The sequence below is a fragment of the Biomphalaria glabrata genome, chromosome 10 (genome assembly GCF_947242115.1).
Source record: "Biomphalaria glabrata chromosome 10, xgBioGlab47.1, whole genome shotgun sequence".
Classification (NCBI taxonomy): domain Eukaryota; kingdom Metazoa; phylum Mollusca; class Gastropoda; family Planorbidae; genus Biomphalaria; species Biomphalaria glabrata.
Window position 1 is genome coordinate 12,796,067 of NC_074720.1, and position 21,474 is coordinate 12,817,540.

General features: G+C 36.6%; 1 protein-coding gene across 1 annotated transcript in view; it reads right to left on the reverse strand.

Moving 5' to 3' along the window:
* Window positions 1–894: 894 nt before the first annotated feature.
* LOC106054415 (uncharacterized) overlaps window positions 895–21,474 on the reverse strand; it is a 31,341-nt gene continuing 10,761 nt past the window's right edge. Inside the window, exons 5-18 of the mRNA XM_056044478.1 lie at window positions 20,514–20,748; window positions 18,029–18,134; window positions 17,681–17,777; window positions 16,394–16,489; window positions 16,069–16,119; window positions 15,650–15,740; window positions 14,823–14,885; window positions 13,085–13,264; window positions 12,088–12,229; window positions 9,040–9,148; window positions 8,074–8,146; window positions 6,863–7,009; window positions 2,500–2,651; window positions 895–1,213 (exon numbers count right to left, since the gene is read on the reverse strand). Of these exons, the coding sequence (XP_055900453.1) occupies window positions 964–1,213; window positions 2,500–2,651; window positions 6,863–7,009; window positions 8,074–8,146; window positions 9,040–9,148; window positions 12,088–12,229; window positions 13,085–13,264; window positions 14,823–14,885; window positions 15,650–15,740; window positions 16,069–16,119; window positions 16,394–16,489; window positions 17,681–17,777; window positions 18,029–18,134; window positions 20,514–20,748 (1,792 nt within the window). The 3' untranslated portion in view covers window positions 895–963. The remainder of the gene's footprint in view (window positions 1,214–2,499; window positions 2,652–6,862; window positions 7,010–8,073; window positions 8,147–9,039; window positions 9,149–12,087; window positions 12,230–13,084; window positions 13,265–14,822; window positions 14,886–15,649; window positions 15,741–16,068; window positions 16,120–16,393; window positions 16,490–17,680; window positions 17,778–18,028; window positions 18,135–20,513; window positions 20,749–21,474) is intronic.

Sequence of the window (21,474 nt, forward strand, 5' to 3'; positions counted from 1 at the left end):
TTTTTTTAGTTTAGCTTTGGGAACTATTTTTTTTAGTTTAGCTTTGGGAACTATTTTTTTTAGTTTAGCTTTGGGAACTATTTTTTTTTTAGTTTAGCTTTGGGAACTATTTTTTTTAGTTTAGCTTTGGGAACTATTTTTTTCTTGTATGCATGACACAGGGGAATGTGAAAAATGGCTTCAGTTTCTATTCCACTAGACACGAGCGATTTAGCAATCGATACATTTTTCTGCTTCAACCAAAATCATAGTTAATAATATAGGTCCCACATTGCCTGATGCAAGAAGTGGTACGTACGTTTGTCACCTCTCGTAAGAATTTATTTGTCTTGAAAAAAATCCCATTATTTGCTACTTAACTATTTTTTAAAAACATTTTCCATATGCGTCTCCCCCCCCCCTCTCCTCTCATTTCTGAAACAAAACAAAAAAAAGCGACAGAAGCAGGTCAACAACATGTCAAGAAAACTAGGAAATCGTTTGATAAACGAGACAGGTTTTAGAGTTTCCAGGTGACAGCATCCACTTTGCCTTTAACTGAAAAGAGTAGTAAGATAATATATAGGTCTTGAGTAGTGGAGACTGGGGAGGGGTGGGGTAATGAAGATCACATTTAGGCCCTTTTCACTCTCATTTCACACCAAAGAACTCGTCAAAACGAATCGGACTTACACACTTTAAGCTTGTCTAATGGTGCATTCCTTTCACCTCAGAATTTCCATTTCCCAGTTTATCCTGAATTATAAACTCTATTCACCATAAATCAATGTAGCCTATTAAAAAGTTTGATTTTAAAAATATATTTTTAGGCCTGTTAGTTGTTTATTGAAAACTTTCTAGCGAAACACAAAATGACAAAACAATGGATTTAATTATTAAATAATCCCAAACAAGTAAAAAATAATCTTGTATTGCTTTTACACAACTGCGTTATTAATCTCCGATTTTCTTGAACGGTAAACTTCACTGCAGTGTGCACTTCCTGCCCATGATGCTGATGGTGGCGAAGCTTGGTTTTTTGTAGCTCTGGCTGTTATCGCAGATCACCCTCTCGACGGGCCCGCTGTTGATCTGGAAGTAGATGCTGACAGCTTCGTAAGCATTGATGTTGATGAGGGCGATTACGTCGCTGGTAGTGAATCGAATGTCCATGAAACGACGGATAGAAAATGGCGTCCACTTGTCTCTTTCACCCAGTAGAACTACATGATCTCTGGTAAGAAACACAATTTACATATTAATGTTAATGTAAAAATAACAAAAGATTTTTAGTTTTTAATTAATGGATTCAATTTATTTCTCCCTATGTTATTTAATTATCAATAAAAGTAAAAAAAAAATAAAAATCGTAATTTGATAATAGTTCATCTCGTAGAGTAGTCTACCTTTTCATGTGAATATAAAAATAGACATGATGCGCGATGGTTGAGTGATAAAGCTTCCAAACGAAGGGGCGGGGTTCGAATCCTGGGGTTTTTAATTACGGGATCTTTAGGGCGCTTCTGAGTCCAACCAGCTCAAATTGGTACCTAACATTAGTTGGGGAAAATTAAAGGTGGTCGGTCGTTGTGCTGTCCACATGACACCCTCGTTTACCGTGGGCCACAGAAACCGACGACCTTTACATCATCTGCCACATAGATCGCAAGGTCTGAAAGGGGAACTTTACTTTTCCTTTTTATAAAAATAGACTTATTCTGAACAGACATTTCGGTCTGCATGCAACTAAAGTAAACGTGTTTCGTTGGTAGAGGAAGAGAAACCAGCCATATTTCTTTTGGCTCGCTCTTCCAGAGCTGAGCTCATTGCCTTTTCACTGTCTATACTAGTCTATAGTATTCTTTGTTGAAATCTCTCTTCACTAGCTGCCAACTATGAGATATGTTTCACTACTAGAAAGACTTAGTCTAGGCTTGCATCGCTAGGAGAGAGAAAAATAAATGTGTCATAAGCATCTTGAATACAATGAGACAATGACCGTCGATCCCTAATTAAAAAAGAAAGATCTGAGTCGGGTCCTAACACGTTTTACATCTGTGCTGTATCAAACAGTAGCACATAAGTGGAAAATAAATTGTGTTTTAAATCATACGATATCCTGTCCTCTGAGTTACACAGCATGGTGTGTCAGCTCCTGTCCTCTGAGTTACACAGCATGGTGTGTCAGCTCCTGTCCTCTGAGTTACACAGCATGGTGTGCCAGCTCCAGTCCTCTGAGTTACACAGCATGGTGTGTCAGCTCCTGTCCTCTGAGTTACACAGCATGGTGTGCCAGCTCTAGTCCTCTGAGTTACACAGCATGGTGTGCCAGCTCCAGTCCTCTGAGTTACACAGCATGGTGTGTCAGCTCCTGTCCTCTGAGTTACACAGCATGATGTGCCAGCTCTAGTCTTCTGGGTTACACAGCATGATGTGCCAGCTCTAGTCTTCTGGGTTACACAGCATGATGTGCCAGCTCTAGTCTTCTGAGTTACACAGCATGGTGTGTCAGTTACTCACCCAGTCTGAAGCTGTAACACAGGGGATGTGTAGTAGAGGCAGAAGTCTACAGCCGTACAGCCGGGACCAAGATTTAAAGGATTCAGCACGGAAAACGGAACGGGAAGGTCATTCAGGTCAGTTCCGGAATACACAACAGCTGGTGACCTCAGCTGGGAATTAGATGATGGAAAATATTGGAATTTTGACCTCGTTTTCAAAATGTTAAATATCTATGACAAAAAAAACAACAACAAAAAAAATAAATAAATAAAATCTCTGGTCATAGAAAGCCACTTTGCTACACTATGAGACCCATTTAAAAGCCTAAGTTTAACTTTAGATCAAAACACAACACACACATATCTATCATTTCGTGAACACATTCTTAAGGACGAGTTACAAGCACATGTGAACATAAGAACGACAACCGATACAGTATCTAATTTTTATAACACAAATCTAATAATTTCAATGTACCCCTGTAGTAACTTACACGTTTGACTCGGAAATAAATTCATAAAAAAACATTTTGCAGCAACCCCTAGGTTAAAGTTTATATTCATCTACTAGAAAGTACATTTTGGTCAAGACTGAAAAAAAAAAAGAATCGTTAAAAAATAAAAACTATAATAATAAACCATTGATAATTTGTCCGAGATAAAACCAATGGAAAAGTGGGTGAAAAAATCGTAATCAAAACTAGGATTACCAGACATCCGGCAAAAGGAGGACATATCCTCCTTTTTTATGTCATGTCCTCTGTCCAGTAGGCATTGGTCTAGAGTCTAGATTCTTACAATGTCCGGGTTTTACTCTGTTGTTTATTTCAGTTGCATTATATCCATCAATGTACTTAATTTAACCCTTAAAACGCGTGTGGTGGATTAGCCTCTAAACATCAGAATTGTAATTCCATTTTGTATGCACTCATTGTAAAACAGCTCAGCATTTTAAGGGTTAAATATTTCTTATCTTCTGGTTTAAAACACACCAACTCACTTATACGTGATACCGTAAAACACAACAGTGATTTTTGTTTTAAAAAAAAGCTTGATGAGCGCATAAAGGTAGCACAGAAACCTAATCCTCAAAAGAGAGTGGACCATAGCTTCTGAGCATGATATAGAATGAAAGTAGTTTAAAAACAAGATTACAAAGAGAGTTTGTGTTACACAAACTCAGAGGCGGCCCCCGTCGAAGTCGGATCCCTGTCGGATCTGCATATTCGCAAATAATATTCAAGAGGTGATTTAATTTTGATGTAAAATGTTTTACACGTTTCGGATGTTCCTTCAGAGTTGAAGATAATTACTTCCTAGTCCAAACCTCCCGCAGGATGACGGGGGATGGGAGCGGGCAGGGTTTGAACCCTGGGCCATCCATAAATCTGAACGACAGTCCAGCGCGCAAACCGCACGACCAGGCAGCCATCCGATGGTCAAAAGTAATAATGTTTCAAAGATTCATTTGCCGTAAATTTAAATTTAATAAAAAAATAGTAGATTAGTTTTAGTATATTAAAACATTACAATATTGATCAAAACGTTTGGAAATGAAAATCTACACTTTTTTTTTACACTTTAAGTTTAGAAATTGAAATTCTACACCTTAATCTAGTCTATTTTAGTCTAAACTAGATCTAGAAATTCTAGATCTAGACTCTAAAATAATTTTAATTAGAATATAAATCCAGATCTAGATATACTGTAATAAAAATCTAGATCTAGTTTAAAAAATCTAGATTAGATCTAAATCAAGATATCATTCCTTTTTTAAACGCGAGTCACATAACGAGGCTTAATAAACATTACTATACCGAGTTCTTTTAGCATTTCATTTGAAGAATTAATTCCATATAACGTCAGAGGGGAAAAAAAAACACTACGTCACACGGCCTAGCTAGACTAAAAATCGCCTTCATCTATAAGAGCCATTTATCGAGTGTTCATAGACTTTGGTGCAACGAGTGCGTTCTTTAAGCATTTCATTTAAAGAATTCATTCCATATGACGTCAAAGGAAAAAAAACACTACGTCACACGGCCTAGCTAGAATAAAAATCGCCTTCATCATTACGAGCCTTTTATCGAGTGTTCATAGACATTGGTGCACCGAGTGCGTTCTTTTAGCATTTCATTTAAAGAATTCATTCCATATGACGTCAAAGGAAAAAAAAAACACTACGTCACAAGGCCTAGCTAGACTAAAAATCACCTTTATCAACACGAGCCATTTCTCGAGTGTTCATAGACATTGGTGCACCGAGTGCGTTCTTTTAGCATTTCATTTAAAGAATTCATTCCATGTGACGTCAAAGGAAAAAAAAACACTACGTCACACGGCTTAGTTAGACTAAAATATGTTTTCATTAATACAAGCAATTTTTTCGAGGGTTAATAGACATTGGTGCACCGAGTGCGTTCTTTTAACATTACATTTAAAGAGTCCATTCATATGACGTCAAAGAAAAAAAATTCCATTTCCTCACAATAGGCTAGTACCGGTACCATAAAAAAAAATGTCTTTATTTACACGAGATATTTAACTAGGGTTCATAGACATTGGTGCACTGAGTTCTAATAGATATTATTTAAAAAGGATCAAAGCCACATTGTTTTTGCGTTTTGTCTGTAAGTCGGTCTGTCCGTTATCTTGATATAAAAAAAACAACTAAAAGTTATTAAAAATTGATTAACCTTTATTTTACGTTTCAAAACATCGCAATAATTTTTAGGTATGAACACAATTGAAAAGTTTATATAATAGATTGTTCCGGATGTTTGTATAAATAGTAAAAGAAAAAGAGAATTTCAGATAAATGTAATACCGTTAATTAAATTTTTTGGATGGTCTCGTATAAAAATTAGATATACTACAGCCACGTGGAGAGATTTTCATACCTTACTTTGGTGTTTGGATTCTGTTTTCCTTAAAAATCGGAACATAATATTAACGATAATTAGATTTTTTAATGTTTTAGGTAGAAAGTTAAATGTACTGTAAGAGAGTAGTGAGTTAACATATTTTTTATAAAAATCCGTAAAAACATTATTTCGTAAATGAGAAGATTATTTGTTTATTAATTAGAAGAGGGAGTTCAAACAATTATTTGGCGTTAGTAGATTTTTAAATAAATTCGGAAATTTCTGGCGACGATTTGTAAGAAACAAAATCCGGAACTTTCTTTATCGATTACAAAACTTCTATGTTATGTTTTACAAGAAAATTAAATGTCTAAAAAGTAATTTTCAGTAATCAATTCTAGTAAATTACTTTTTTTAAAAGCCTTATGCGATTTCAAACAATCATTAGGCATAATTCATGTTTTATAAAACAATATCCGGAACATTTTTACACTTAATGAAATATAAGTCAGTATAGAGATTATGATTTAGCATTAATATGCTATTTACATAAAAAACGGAACAACATATTATTGATAATGTGTTTTTGCAACGTTTAAGCATGGAAATTTAATGTAATATAAGTTAGAAGAGCAAACAAACATTTGTTGGCGTTGATTAGTTTTGCACAAAAAAATCCGGAACAATCAATTTTAGATACTTAAAACTATTGAGATGTTATGGGAGGAACATTAAAGGGTAAATCAGATTTTCAATAGCTTTTAGAGTTCTAGTTTTTTAAATCTAATCGTGACGGACAGACCGATCAACAGACAAAACGCACAAAAATAAGCTTCTTTTATTCGGATGGGGGAACTAAACAAAAAATAAATAAAATCTGATTTGTAAAAAAAGTTTAAGGAATTGGTTTAGCACCTGATCATGTTGCGACGTTACGCTACTGCACGAAAATCGCTGCATAAAAAGTCCATTTAAAAAAATGTGCGTGATATTTACATACAAAGTGCATTATTAGCCTTTATAAACAAACAGAAATGTTTTCTTTTAATTTTAGCAGCTAGTTGACCAGAAAAAACGTCTTTAACTATTATTTGTATTTGTTGTAAACATTTCCTGTACATTTTAAAAATATATTTGACTTAGTGATACTGAAAATACACAAAAATTGTCCATCTTTGTTAGCATATTGTAACATTGCCTCCCTTACATTTACGTAATTGTTTTAGAATTGGTGTATTTTTATGAAAAAATCGCTTGCATAATTAATTTTATAAATTAAACGGTTTGCTTTTAGAAAACCAAAAGTAGCCGTTGCACCTAAACTTTTCAAGCCGGATTTAATGATGAAATAATATTTTTCATATCTCTTCTAGTTTTCGAGATCTGAGTGTGACAGACGGACAGACGGACAGACGGACAGACGGACAGACGGACAGACGGACATTTTGCACAAACCTAATAGCGGCTTTTTCCCCTTACGGGGGCCGCTAAAAATACTAAAAATAAAAAAGGTGTTACCAGTCCGTAAGTCCAGCCACTGGTCGGTGTCAGAGCGTATTCGTTGGTCAGCTCTGCAGCCAGAACGATACCAAAAATGAGACCACTAACGTTGGTATAGGTTGTGTAGACTTCACCTCGAGGTCCTGAATAGTTCGGGAAGGCTTTCTAGATCCAGATAAGAGACAATATACATTAGTATTAAATACAGTAGTTTCTATTGCACATAACAGACATGTTATATGAGATATACAGTAGTTTCTAATGCACGAAACAGACATGTCATGAGATATACAGTAGTTTTTATTGCACGTAACAGACATGTCATGAGATAAAAAGTACATTATGTCACGATGGTCACCAGTTCAAGTCCTGCTAACTGTCATTCCCTGACGTCCTGCAGGAAGCTTAGGCCAGGACGAAATAATCATATCTTATAAATTACAGACGTTACTTGAAAAGAGGAGATAACCTCTTTCATTTCTAATGGTACGTCCGAAACTTAGAAGACAAAACTTTAGAATTACGTCCTTAAGAGGGATACGTTTAAAACAAAATTTCTGTGATTTAAAAAATATTTTTTGAGTTCTTGAAAAATGTAAAGAAATTTAAAATGTGAAAAATTTAGATTCAACTTCATGATGCAGTAGAAGTTTGTTCAAAATTGAGATATTCATGGCACAGTGAGTATTTATTATCATTTTGTATTATTTAAGAAGATCTATTACTTTGTTAATGCCTTGACTTAATATTCCCGTATTATAACTTTAGAAGACGGCACAGTGCAATACGATATCAGGTCAGAACACACCCTGCTTGTTGTAAAACAAAAAATTTAATAAACCTTTACACTTTTTATTGTTAGTGGAGATATTAACAAAGACAAAGACAAAGTGAACTTGAATAATTTTATTTTCCACTGATTTTCGAGGCAACTCAAGTTTGTCACAAATGTTTTGTCAATAACTCAAAAGCTAGACTTAGTAACGCAAATTTCAATAAGAATTGTCCCGAGGCGTAAAGGCTAAGCCCTAACGGCAAGCAGTTACATTGGCATATGAAATAATCTTCCCATCCACAATTCAATGGTTCAGTGCCATAGTTAAACTTAAGAACCATTTGGTCTGTTTATTGTTTATTAAACACATTTTAGTAAAAACAATTAACTTTGAAGTAAGGGAAAAAAAACAGAAAAAAAATGTTTTTGTTTTTTAGAATGATATTTTAATTACCTTTTTAATTTGGTCATCTATGGCAGTAGCTGCCCGGTCAGGTTGTAAAATTCTCCCAGAGTTGTCACAGCATCTGAGGACATTAAAACATATTGTTTTTGTCACTAGATACAGAAAGAAAAAAAAACAAAACATTAAGATTAACTTTGTTTTGTTTTACATGTTTCGAATGTTTCTTCTGAGTTGAAGATAGTTTACTTCCTAGTCCAAACCTCCCGCAGGACGACGGGGGATGGGGCGGGCAAGGTTTGAACCCGGGACCATCAATAAATCTGAACGACAGTACAGCGCGCAAACCGCACGACATGGCAGCCATTCTAACTTGAAAGCATAGTTGTTGTTTTTTTAATTACAGTTATCCATGGACGGAATTTTTTACTTTTTTCAGTATAATCTAAGAGTAAACAAATTATTTATTCTCTTCTTATCTTATACTTTATTTTTAAACGTTTCTTCAAAACTTCCCACGCGTACCTATGTGTTCATTTAGTTGTGTCTATAATTTGGAGACTTAAGCTCGACTAAGTTAGTGATTTCACTCTAGATTAAGGGAAAGCTAATGGCACTAGTGAAGGTAGATCACTTGTACGAATTACACAACCTGGTGAAAGTAATGCATAAAAATACTAGTCTAAATCTGTTATTTGATAGCGTTATCCAAGTCATTGACGCATTTGGCTTCAAGTTCTAACTCTGGCCACCCAAATAAACTTTGACCCTATTAATTTAAATATTGGTTTGCCTGGCAAAAAAATTTCACAGACCCATGTTTTTTTATTTCTCTTCTTGTACAGGTTTTTTTTGTTTTCTCTCTCTCTGTCTCTCTCTCGTCCACCCCCCCCCCACTCACTACACTCTTTTCGCTTAGTTGGTTCCTTTGCCTAAAATGTAAACAAACAATTATCCCGATAAATAAAATACAAATGTCTAATGACTAATCAGAGAATGTAGTGACTAGTGAGTTACTTCATTAAGAGAGTAGAGTTGATGTAGCCAATGCCATCCCCTGGCCCAACAGGTCCAGTACTCAGTGTTGCTATCACTGCATTCAGGCGGGTAAACTTTTCTGTTCTGGCTGGGAAATGTACATACAAAATTTCCTTAATATGAAAGTAAGTAATAGTTCAACTAGCTATTGATGACATGTTTTGGACAGTGTGTGATGTTTCAAGAATAAGAAAATGTGTTGATAAGAACCTAATAAAAGTAATAGTGTAGGTAAAGTTCACATGTAGGCCTATTTGAGGCTACATTGCCAGATTTTAGTAACTTAGGTCCCGGGCATGATTTCTTGGGGAGGCACCAGTCCTCTTCAAGCTTCAATAGACTATAAAAGCACTTAATAATATGAATACATTGAACATGTTCAGTCATATTTGTGTAGAAAGAAATAGAGTACTTATATATTTATTGTTTCTTTTTTTTTTTAATTTGCATATTTTGTGAAAAAATATAATTTTAAAATGTGGAGGCCCCCATTAGGATACGTTCTTCTAAAGCAGCACAGACTTGCAATGACTTAAATCCGCCTCTGTCCGCAACCAATGTTGTAATGTTGTACGAGGATGTCATGTGGCCATTTAACTTCCACCTACTTTGACGTTTTCATTTTAAAGTCAATGTTGAGATCAGTTGAACATTCAAAACCGGACTTACATATCTAAGTCTTTACATGCAATAAAACCAGAGAACCAAGCCCTGAGTCAGGTCTTTACATGCAATAAAACCAGAGAACCAAGCCCTGAGCCAGGTCTTTACATGCAATAAAACCAGAGAACCAAACCCTGAGCCAGGTCTTTACATGCCATAAAACCAGAGAACCAAGCCCTGAGTCAGGTCTTTACATGCAATAAAACCAGAGAACCAAGCCCTGAGCCAGGTCTTTACATGCAATAAAACCAGAGAACCAAGCCCTGAGCCAGGTCTTTACATGCAATAAAACCAGAGAACCAAGCCCTGAGCCAGGTCTTTACATGCAATAAAACCAGAGAACCAAGCCCTGAGCCAGGTCTTTACATGCAATAAAACCAGAGAACCAAGCCCTGAGCCAAGTCTTTACATGCAATAAAACCAGAGAACCAAGCCCTGAGTCAGGTCTTTACATGCAATAAAACCAGAGAACCAAACCCTGAGTCAGGTCTTTACATGCAATAAAACCAGAGAACCAAGCCCTGAGCCAGGTCTTTACATGCAATAAAACCAGAGAACCAAACCCTGAGCCAGGTCTTTACATGCAATAAAACCAGAGAACCAAGCCTTGAGTCAGGTCTTTACATGCAATAAAACCAGAGAACCAAGCCCTGAGCCAGGTCTTTACATGCAATAAAACCAGAGAACCAAACCCTGAGCCAGGTCTTTACATGCAATAAAACCAGAGAACCAAGCCCTGAGCCAGGTCTTTACATGCAATAAAACAAGAGAACCAAGCCCTGAGCCAGGTCATTACATGCAATAAAACCAGAGAACCAAGCCCTGAGCCAGGTCTTTACATGCAATAAAACCAGAGAACCAAGCCCTGAGCCAGGTCTTTACATGCAATAAAACCAGAGAACCAAGCCCTGAGTCAGGTCTTTACATGCAATAAAACCAGAGAACCAAGCCCTGAGTCAGGTCTTTACATGCAATAAAACCAGAGAACCAAGCCCTGAGCCAGGTCTTTACATGCAATAAAACCAGAGAACCAAACCCTGAGCCAGGTCTTTACATGCCATAAAACCAGAGAACCAAGCCCTGAGTCAGGTCTTTAGATGCAATAAAACCAGAGAACCAAACCCTGAGCCAGGTCTTTACATGCAATAAAACCAGAGAACCAAGCCCTGAGCCAGGTCTTTACATGCAATAAAACCAGAGAACCAAACCCTGAGCCAGGTCTTTACATGCAATAAAACCAGAGAACCAAGCCCTGAGTCAGGTCTTTACATGCAATAAAACCAGAGAACCAAGCCCTGAGCCAGGTCTTTACATGCAATAAAACCAGAGAACTAAACCCTGAGCCAGGTCTTTACATGCAATAAAACCAGAGAACCAAGCCCTGAGTCAGGTCTTTAAATGCAATAAAACCAGAGAACCAAACCCTGAGCCAGGTCTTTACATGCAATAAAACCAGAGAACCAAGCCCTGAGTCAGGTCTTTACATGCAATAAAACCAGAGAACCAAGCCCTGAGCCAGGTCTTTACATGCAATAAAACCAGAGAACCAAACCCTGAGCCAGGTCTTTACATGCAATAAAACCAGAGAACCAAGCCCTGAGCCAGGTATTTACATGCAATAAAACCAGAGAACCAAGCCCTGAGCCAGGTCATTACATGCAATAAAACCAGGGAACCAAGCCCTGAGCCAGGTCTTTACATGCAATAAAACCAGAGAACCAAGCCCTGAGCCAGGTCTTTACATGCAATAAAACCAGAGAACCAAGCCCTGAGCCAGGTCTTTACATGCAATAAAACCAGAGAACCAAGCCCTGAGCCAGGTCTTTACACGCAATAAAACCAGAGAACCAAGCCCTGAGCCAGGTCTTTACATGCAATAAAACCAGAGAACCAAGCCCTGAGCCAGGTCTTTACATGCAATAAAACCAGAGAACCAAGCCCTGAGCCAGGTCTTTACATGCAATAAAACCAGAGAACCAAACCCTGAGCCAGGTCTTTACATGCAATAAAACCAGAGAACCAAGCCCTGAGCCAGGTCTTTACATGCAATAAAACCAGAGAACCAAACCCTGAGCCAGGTCTTTACATGCAATAAAACCAGAGAACCAAACCCTGAGCCAGGTCTTTACATGCAATAAAACCAGAGAACCAAGCCCTGAGCCAAGTCGAATACACTTGCCCCCCCCCCCCCAATACATAGATACATTCATGAGCACACACCCACACATACTTAGTACTTACAGCCATAAGAGCACACAAACACACATATACTTAGTACTTACAGCCATAAGGGCACACACAGACACATATACTTAGTACTTACAGCCATAAGGGCACACACACACACATATACTTAGTACTTACAGCCATAAGGACTACCGGGCTGTTTCTCCGTTGTCCAGAAAGTGTCCTTGAATGGTGCCAGACCAACAGCGTCGGCAAACATGGAGGTGATGCCTATGTTCCATTGTCGGCCCCCTGGTGAGTAGTCATGGCTGACGCGAGCCTGTGTGTAATGAATACTTTGAAACAGTAAATGCTAATAGACAGTAACAGTTGGTTTTTCACTGATGGAAAAGCTACGCAGACAATCATCGGCCTGAAGAGGTATTATTTTATGTTGTCGGTAAGGAGAGATAATCTATTATTGTAGGTCTGGGGAGAAATTAGATTATCTTGTTATCGCCATAGAGAGATATTATCTTATTATTGACCTGGAGAGACCTTGCTTTATTAGATTTGGAGAAATATTGTCTTATTATGAACCTGGAGAGTGTTTGTCTTATCAGTGGCTTGGAGTTTTTCCATTACATAATTGTACATTCTGGGCTGCCTTAAATTCTGTACATTGCCATTTGGTTTTTCAAAATACAAATCTAAGCCTTTTGAAAATTTATTATGAACACATTTCTTTCATCCTTTAAAAAAATCAATTTCTAAATTATGCCCAAAATAACACAGTAAACTAAACAATCCTATTTTGTTTTCATAATTTGTCTTGCATTTGCATGAGGGCGGTGGCATTAGAAAAATATCCTTAATACTCAGTAATATGACAAATACAATAAAATTGTTCGTTTCCCTGAAGTCGCTTTAACTGTAAATAATTTTTTTTTTGGAAGTATTTCAATAATTAATGAAATGATCTTTCTTAAGTTTCATTAAACTTTGTTGTCACCCAGCAGAACTATGTGTGAAATTCCAGGTCGACAGGATAATGAAAAGTTTAGTCAAAATAAACGAGACAAATTTTACATTTTTGACTATGACGGAAAGTGTGAGTCAATGACAGGAATGAAACAAACTGTTATAACCAGCTAAAACTGAACACGATGGTGACACTTAGTTATAACTCACTGACCTGCGTGACAGCGTCTATCTCAAGGGATTGCAGAATGTGGCGACTGTAGGCCATGCAGTACTGAATCTCAATGTTGAGGTACTGCGAAGCCCCGTTGCCCATCTGGGTTAGCCAGCGGCGCCCCAGCGAGACGTCAGACAAAAGGGCAACATTCTGGTCAAACTCCCAGTTCAACCAATCCTGTCATGGAAATCTTGATTCTAGTTTATTGCTTTTCTTAGTTAACACGCATTAGTTTTTATCTGATATATAGTGAACAAATCGTAATGCTCACATAATACTATGGCCGTAATCTCCCCTCCTTTTTTTCCTAATATATTTTACAATTTCAAAAAAACAAACAAATAAAACTTTTCGCAATTTATATACAATTTTATATGAATACTCATTTTTAGTCAACACTAAAATATTGAAGAAACCTTGCTATAAAGTAAAGTAGTTATATTTTTAAAAAAAAAGCCTTTCCAATAATATTTTCTGACAGCATTAGATGAAAATTTCGCAAAAATAATTGTATAATCGATGACACCTTCAATTTCTGTAGTCAAAAGAAATTGATGATACCGGTGGAAACAAATTATATCAGCCTGTATATGTGTACAGACTAGCCCTAGTTTGCAATGGCGACAATGTAAAGTCTGTAGGATTTCGAAAAAAAAGAACAACCATATACTTTCTCATCAGCTGGATCTTAATATACGGAGGATTACCAGCTCCCTTCGCCTCATCGTGGCACCTCCGTGGAAACGTCCGCCCAGGGAAGTGGATAGGCCAAGAACGAGAGCTAACACGGCTCCCAGTGAGCTACCACTGTATACTCTAGCGAGTGGACTTGCACATGGTGGGGATGTGAGAAAGACTTGCTAACCAGTCCGAAACCCACCGCTTCGTTCCCCAACGGGGGCCATACGACTGGTGATGGTCCCCTCACGAGTGCGGTGGCACATTATAGGCATATGGCCCGCATGAAAGGAGGAACTCATGTCGAGGCTAGTAGGACCGTGCAACATGACATGCCGGGTGTGATTACATGGTCACCTAGTTGCAGGGGGACTCCAGACTGAGAAGTTGGTGAAGAGCCAATTTCTCATCCTGGCCACGGGATAAAATACTTTCCCGGGTCACATGGTTCCTAAAAGGGATGCGGTCATCTCGAACCATAATTGGACATACGGATCTTGACAGGATTCAGCGTCTTTCTGTGCACTTTTTAAACAAAGATGATGTCATGTCAGTGTTTCTCAAACTTTTACTCGTGACGCTAGCCCAAAGCAAAAAAAAAAAAAAAAAAAAAAAACACGTTTGCCCTCCACCCTTTAGCTAGCTGGGGGGGGGGAGATGAGGATCTAAGGAAGCGCTATAAGCTTCCCCGGCGTCAAGCTTTTTCTGCGTTTGGGGCTTCAGAATTTCATTTTCTTAGCGCAGTGTTTCCCAAACTTTTTCCTTTAACGGAACACTTTGCACATTCAGAGTATTTAGAGGAACACATTGGTTATTATTTTTAAAGAGATTAATAGTAAATTATTCCAGTAGTTCGAGGAATACCTAATGTAGCCTCGTGGAACATAGTTTGGGAAACACTGTCCAACGCAATATTTCTGCTAATAAGAAAATCTCAGATCAAATCATGTTCAATTTAGAAGGCGTGGGACAGGCCAATACAGAAAATTGAGAGATATTCATGATAGTAAAGCATGTACGTTTGAAATAACAAAAAAATATCTATGCACCAAATTACCTGTTCGTACAGAATAAAGTTTCCCCATTGCTTCGTCATAGTGAAGAGATCATCCCAGAATTTCTGAAGAAACAAAATTTTACACTTGATTAGTTTTTCTATTTGTTAACATCAGGCACAAATAGGTATTTTCCATAGAAGCTTTATTCTCTCAACTGAACAACTGGTTTATATAAAAAATTAAATAACTTTCATGCAATTTTAAATAACTAAATTATGATCTTATTGTTGAAGACATATTGACATTTCTGCAAAGCAATTTGATATTCCGAGCCTACTAGGGTTACAAATGTAACTGTAGTTATAATTTGACGTCACAATATCAAGCCAACATTACATTCCCAATTCATTCATCAGAGTTTGTAATTAGGGTAATGTTATAATGTTTGCTGGCCGCCTTGTCAAATAAATTGTACTTTTGTATTACTGACAATACAAACACATTTCCAACAAATTTTTTCATATAAATGTTTTGACATTTTTTTTTACTTTCTCACTTCACCTTCTCAATTTCACGTCCCAGTTTAACTTCCCAGTTTTACTTTTCAGTTTAAATTCTCTGTTTCACCTCCCAGTTTAACTTCTCTGTTTTACTTTTCAGTTTAAATTCTCTGTTTCACCTCCCAGTTTAACTTCTCTGTTTCACCTCCCAGTTTAACTTCTCTGTTTCACCTCCCAGTTTAACTTCTGAGTTTCACTTCCCAGTTTAACTTCCCAGTTTTACTTCACCACACTTCTTTTTAACTTTTAGATTAATCTCTCCTCAATTTTTTTCCTACTCAATTTTATTTCTTTTCAATTTCTCCTCTTCTCTCTTCACAACTCACCTGGTCATCTGGCACTGACAGACCGTATGAGCGATCTTGAATAAAGTTGTACTGACCTCCATTATATCTAGCATACGTTGTTTGACTGTCCCTAAGATAAATTTACACAAGTCAACCTTATATAACATTCAGCTCATTCATTATACAAGATAAAATGTTGAACTCGAAAATTATTGACTATAATCCTTGTTATGAATTATCCATCATTAATCATAACATTATTTTTTAAACGCTTATTTAACTTTGTCAGATTTAAAGTCTATATCTATAGAACAGCACGCTACGTCGAAAGTCGAGGGATGGATGATGATGATAGTGATGATTATGCAGACTATTATAAGATGGAGAATCACTTTAGCTAATTTTGAATAATGCAATAAGTTAATTCATTGTGGGGTATTATGCGTGAATGCACTTACCAATATCTGTTATGGCATCCAAAAGGAAGTTGTGTCTGAGCCGAGAGGTATCTGCAAATAGCATACAAAGTTGTTTTATTGGTTCAAGGGTGTTCTTTGTGGTAACGACATCTTTTATCAATCTCCATGTTAAGATATATCCAAACAAGAGACATCATGTGTCTAGGTGTGGCTCAAACCAACAATCACAAGGTACGTACAGCTCTCATAACAACGTGTAAAACACATCATCCATTTGGTTTAAAAGCTGTCATTTGTGTTTATTGGATTATTCAATTCTGATTTCAAGGGACGTTACAGAAGACCCAGAACTACATCTACTTACTGGAAACCATCTGGCAAAACGTCTTTCCTGGGAGTCCACGTTACGGTTCCCTGTCTGTGGCCCTTGGGGTACCACCAAGAGTCGTACTGCAAATATCTGTGGAGTGAAAGGCAAAGTTAGAGAAAAGTGACTTTTTTGGGTAATGTAAGAGAAAAGTGACTTTTTTGGGTAATGTTTGAGAAAAGTGACTTTTTGGGTAATGTTTGAGAAAAGTGACTTTTTGGGTAATGTTTGAGAAAAGTGACTTTTTGGGTAATGTTTGAGAAAAGTGACTTTTTGGGTAATGTTAGAGGAAAGTGACTTTTTGGGTAATTTAGAGAAAAGTGACTTTTTGGGTAATGCTAGAGAAAAGTGACTTTTTTGGGTAATGTAAGAGAAAAGTGACTTTTTTGGGTAATGTTTGAGAAAAGTGACTTTTTGGGTAATGTTTGAGAAAAGTGACTTTTTGGGTAATGTTTGAGAAAAGTGACTTTTTGGGTAATGTTTGAGAAAAGTGACTTTTTGGGTAATGTTTGAGAAAAGTGACTTTTTGGGTAATGTTTGAGAAAAGTGACTTTTTGGGTAATGTTAGAGGAAAGTGACTTTTTGGGTAATTTAGAGAAAAGTGACTTTTTGGGTAATGTTAGAGAAAAGTGACTTTTTGGGTAATTTAGAGAAAAGTGACTTTTTGGGTTATGTTAGAGAAAAGTGACTTTTTGGTAATGTTAGAGAAAAGTGACTTTTTGGGTAATTTAGAGAAAAGTGACTTTTTGGGTAATGTTAGAGAAAAGTGACTTTTTGGGTAATTTAGAGAAAAGTGACTTTTTGGGTAATGCTAGAGAAAAGTGACTTTTTTGGGTAATTTAGAGAAAAGTGACTTTTTTGGGTAATGTTAGAGAAAAGTTACTTTTTGGGTAATTTAGAGAAAAGTGACTTTTTTGGGTAATGTTAGAGAAAAATGACTTTTTGAGGTAATGTTAGAGAAGAGTGACTTTTTGGGTAATGTTAGAGAAAAATGACTTTTTGAGGTAATGTTAGAGAAAAGTGATTTTTTGGGTAATTTAGAGAAAAATGACTTTTTGAGGTAATGTTAGAGAAAAGTGATTTTTTGGGTAATGTTACAGAAAAGTGACTTTTTGGGTAATGTTTGTATGTTTTGAACAAAAATCACATCACAAACGAATGGTGTCTTCATTGAAAGTACTACAAGCAATGGTTATAAAATGTGTATAAACTAAACACTAAGTACAAGCACATTATATGATAGTAGAAACATATGTATGAACAACCTGAGGAAAGGTTACTTACTGGACTGGCAGACTGATGTTCTTTATGTAGCTGGCCGCGTCAACCATTGATGTCTGATAGTTTTTGCCCTCCTCGGTATGATAATAGTAATACGCCCCTGGAATTTAGATGACTTTCTTTATAAACTTAAAGATAGACAGACAGATGAACAGATAAGCAATCAAACAAAGAAAAAATCACTCAAACTAACAAACAAACACTCAAACAAACAAACATATAGATAAATAGATAGATAGATATATAGATAGATAGATAGATAGATAGATAGATAGATAGATAGATAGATAGATAAATAGATAGATAGATCAAAAATGAGAAGAAAGCTACTTTTCAAAATAAAGTACTGACCATTGTCCGTCCAGTAGCCCAGATAGTTTAAGGTTAAACTTTTCAATCTATTGAATTTTACTTTGTCATAGTAAAACTGTAGAAATGCGCCCCAGTCCCTGACAGCCTAAAGAAATAAACAAATCATTCATCAATACAACAAGACATCATAATAGTGAATATTAGCTTTGTACTTGCGTTATTCATTGCTGCTATGATGCGTGTAATCAAGATGCCCCCCCCCCTTTTCCTCTCCTTTACACACTTAGAGTATTTAGCGAAACTCATTTTTTTAAAACAAAACTTATATCAACGGACTCTGACTGTCTGGGAAAAGGTGTGTCCACGTTATTTCTCACACACCCAGTCTCGGATCAAGATGAAACTTCGCACATTTACCCATTGACATAGACAAGACATTAATAAAAAAAAAAGTAACGAATTAGACAATTAATTACTGGTAATTCATTATTTTGTTTAATAACAACAAGGGAAACTAATACTTCAGTATTCACATATATGGCTAAATTTAGTGGGTTTTGTCCACTTAAATAATTCTTTAAACTATTTCTCCCTCACGCATTCTCTGAAGTTGATACTTTAAACAATTAATTATTGTACGTAACAAAACATGGACAATAAACAAAAATACTCAATTAGTCAATTATTTTATTGGTAATGGATTATTTTGTTTCATATCAAATAAGGGAAATAACTTGTACATTATTGGTAGATATAGTTTTAAGAACAAGATCTTCCCCTTTATATAAGCTTTTAAATATTTTGCTTGTACCATAAGAAAATCCACAACCGAGGACAGACAAACTGTGTTCTGCGGGACCCTAGTGTTCCGCGAGGCCTTAAAAGGTTTCCCAAGATTTTCTGGAATAATTAACTAGTAAGTCAATGCAGAAAAAGATTAAATATTCTTAGTTAAAAAATAAATTCTACAACATCACTACAACATCACTATAACATCACTGTGAACTTTGAACTGATTTTTTTTTATATAGATTTTGACTCTAATTTGAAACAAAGATGCAATAAAAGATCAACCACAAAAGGATTTCGTGTCAACTTTTTTGTTGAAGAGTACCCGGTACCACATTTTTTTACAACATTTCATCACTCTTGTTACTTTGGTTTCCTACAGCCTATTGATGCGAAGCAGGATTTTCTTATTATGTTTGCAACAAAGTCAAAGAATAAAAACAGGCTTGACGCCCCACTAGATATTAGGATAGGGTAAACCAGTGATGCCCAACCTTACTCGTCCTGCGGGCCATTTTAATTTCCAACACTCGTGTCGCGGGCCACATCAACGAAAAGATGCAAACACGAAATGAAATTAACCCGAAACTATTTGATTAGAAGCCCGTGGATCTAGTACCCGTAGGTAAACAATCTTTTATTCACGTCGCAAATCAAGAATGCCGCCATATTTGTTTCATAATGCCGTTTATATGTTGTTGTTGTTGTTGTTTTTTTTTTTTATAAACAACTCCACTTTCTTTATAAACAAACATGTTGGTTTATCATGTTCTACAAGTTCACTTTTCCTAGTAGATTCTTCATTCAGAAATGTTAAAGGTCATGGGACCAATCCATTCGAGAAGAAATGAGGGGCCTATTGTAGGTAAAGATACATTTTTCAACCTTTTTTTTTTTTGAAGAAAAAAAAGGGGGGATTTTCTATACTTTGTGCCGACGTATCGGTGGGTCGGATGAAACCATTTCTCGGGCCGGATCTGGCCCGCGGGCCGTATATTGGGCATCACTCGGGTAAACGATACCATAACCGAAATCAGGAAATTACATTTTTCTAGAGACACAATTCTATTGCTACCGTGAAGCCTTTATATAAAACAAACCCATCTTTATATCTACAATTTTGTTCAAGTTTTAAGCTTTAAAATGAAAAATTTATTTTTTTCAACATGGTTTAATTATAATTTTTTTTTTTTTAAATTAAACATGAAAAAAAATATTTAAGGCTTGTCCTCGAGTCCGAAGACCAGCTGCGACCAACATATTTAGCCACATCCAGGCTGATCCAGAGCATACATAATCATGGTCCGCCGGTGTTCGATTTAGATTCCCTTTTCGCCATCTACGTCTGAAAAAATGCAGTGTTCCGCTAAATACTCGGAATGTGCGCAGTGTTCCGTTATGTAAAAAGTTTGGGAAACGCTTATGCTTGTCGATGAAACTCCAACTCCTAGATGTAGGTTGTGCAGAAAAAGTTGGCTAACACTAAAAAGGTTAAACAAGGGAGATTATCTAATGCTGGTCATTGGTCATTAGATAAAAAATGGCGCAATTCTAATAGCAATATACCGTAAATCGATATTAAATTAAAAACAAATATTTCTAAACTATTTGTCTCAGGGTAAAATAAATTTAATATTTGTAATCTACATTTTAATAAGAATTCTTAAACTTTTATAGAAACATGATTCTAATTATCGTCTGCTGACGTAAACGGATACCGACTGAATACGATTACCTGGTTAATTCCCCTGTCGTCAAAGTAAACAATGAAATCGACTTGGTAACCACTGGGAATAGTGTCCACAAGTCCAAGAACTCCGTACGAGACTTGCTGCTGTGTCAACGAGACGTGGCTAGAGGCTGACATAAATTGACTCATTGGCGAGATGACCATGGCGTTGCTGGCGTTATCAAATAGGACTAGGGGCCCTCCTCCAGTGCCGGTTTCAAAGTACGAAGTGAAGCTCCAACTGAGATCAAACACATAAAGACATGAGGTCACGTTGCAGAAATATGTAAAGTAGGTTTATTTGTAGACAATAACTTATTAAGTAAGTGTGTGTGTGTGTGTGTGGAGTAACTTTTAGATGAGTGGATCACATGAGAGTGAACTGCTGAGAATGGGTTGAGGGTACCACATATGATTGTTGTATGGGGAAAGCGGCATATTTCCAGGTCAAAGCTATTTTCTAATTCACTCGTTTATCTTTTGATTTAACTTGTGTATTCCTAAAAGTCTACACTAAAATAATTAAATAATACATCTACCAGGGTGAGCTGGACCAGCTACCTGGAACTACAAGGACAGAGAGAGGGGGGAGGGAGGAGGAGAGAAAGAGAGAGAGTGTGGGGAAAGAGAGAGAGAGAGAGATGGCTGGTATATGTTCAGGTTAAAGTTACAAGGGGGCATCAGAGGCCTGGAACATATATTTCCACCACATCAAAAAGCTAAACTTACTTACACTGTCTATGGAGAATTCATAAGGTGCATTGGTCTGACCACATACCAGATACAGAAATCATATAGCTGTCCAACATGAACAGTATCAATGCCACAGTAAAAAGATCCTAATTTCAATGGGACATGTAGTCCGCATGCCAGACATTCGCTTTCCAAACGTCTTCTGTACGGGGAGCTGTGTGCAGGAAAGCGCTCAGGGGGGGGGGGACGTCAATACAAGCGCTATTAAGACACT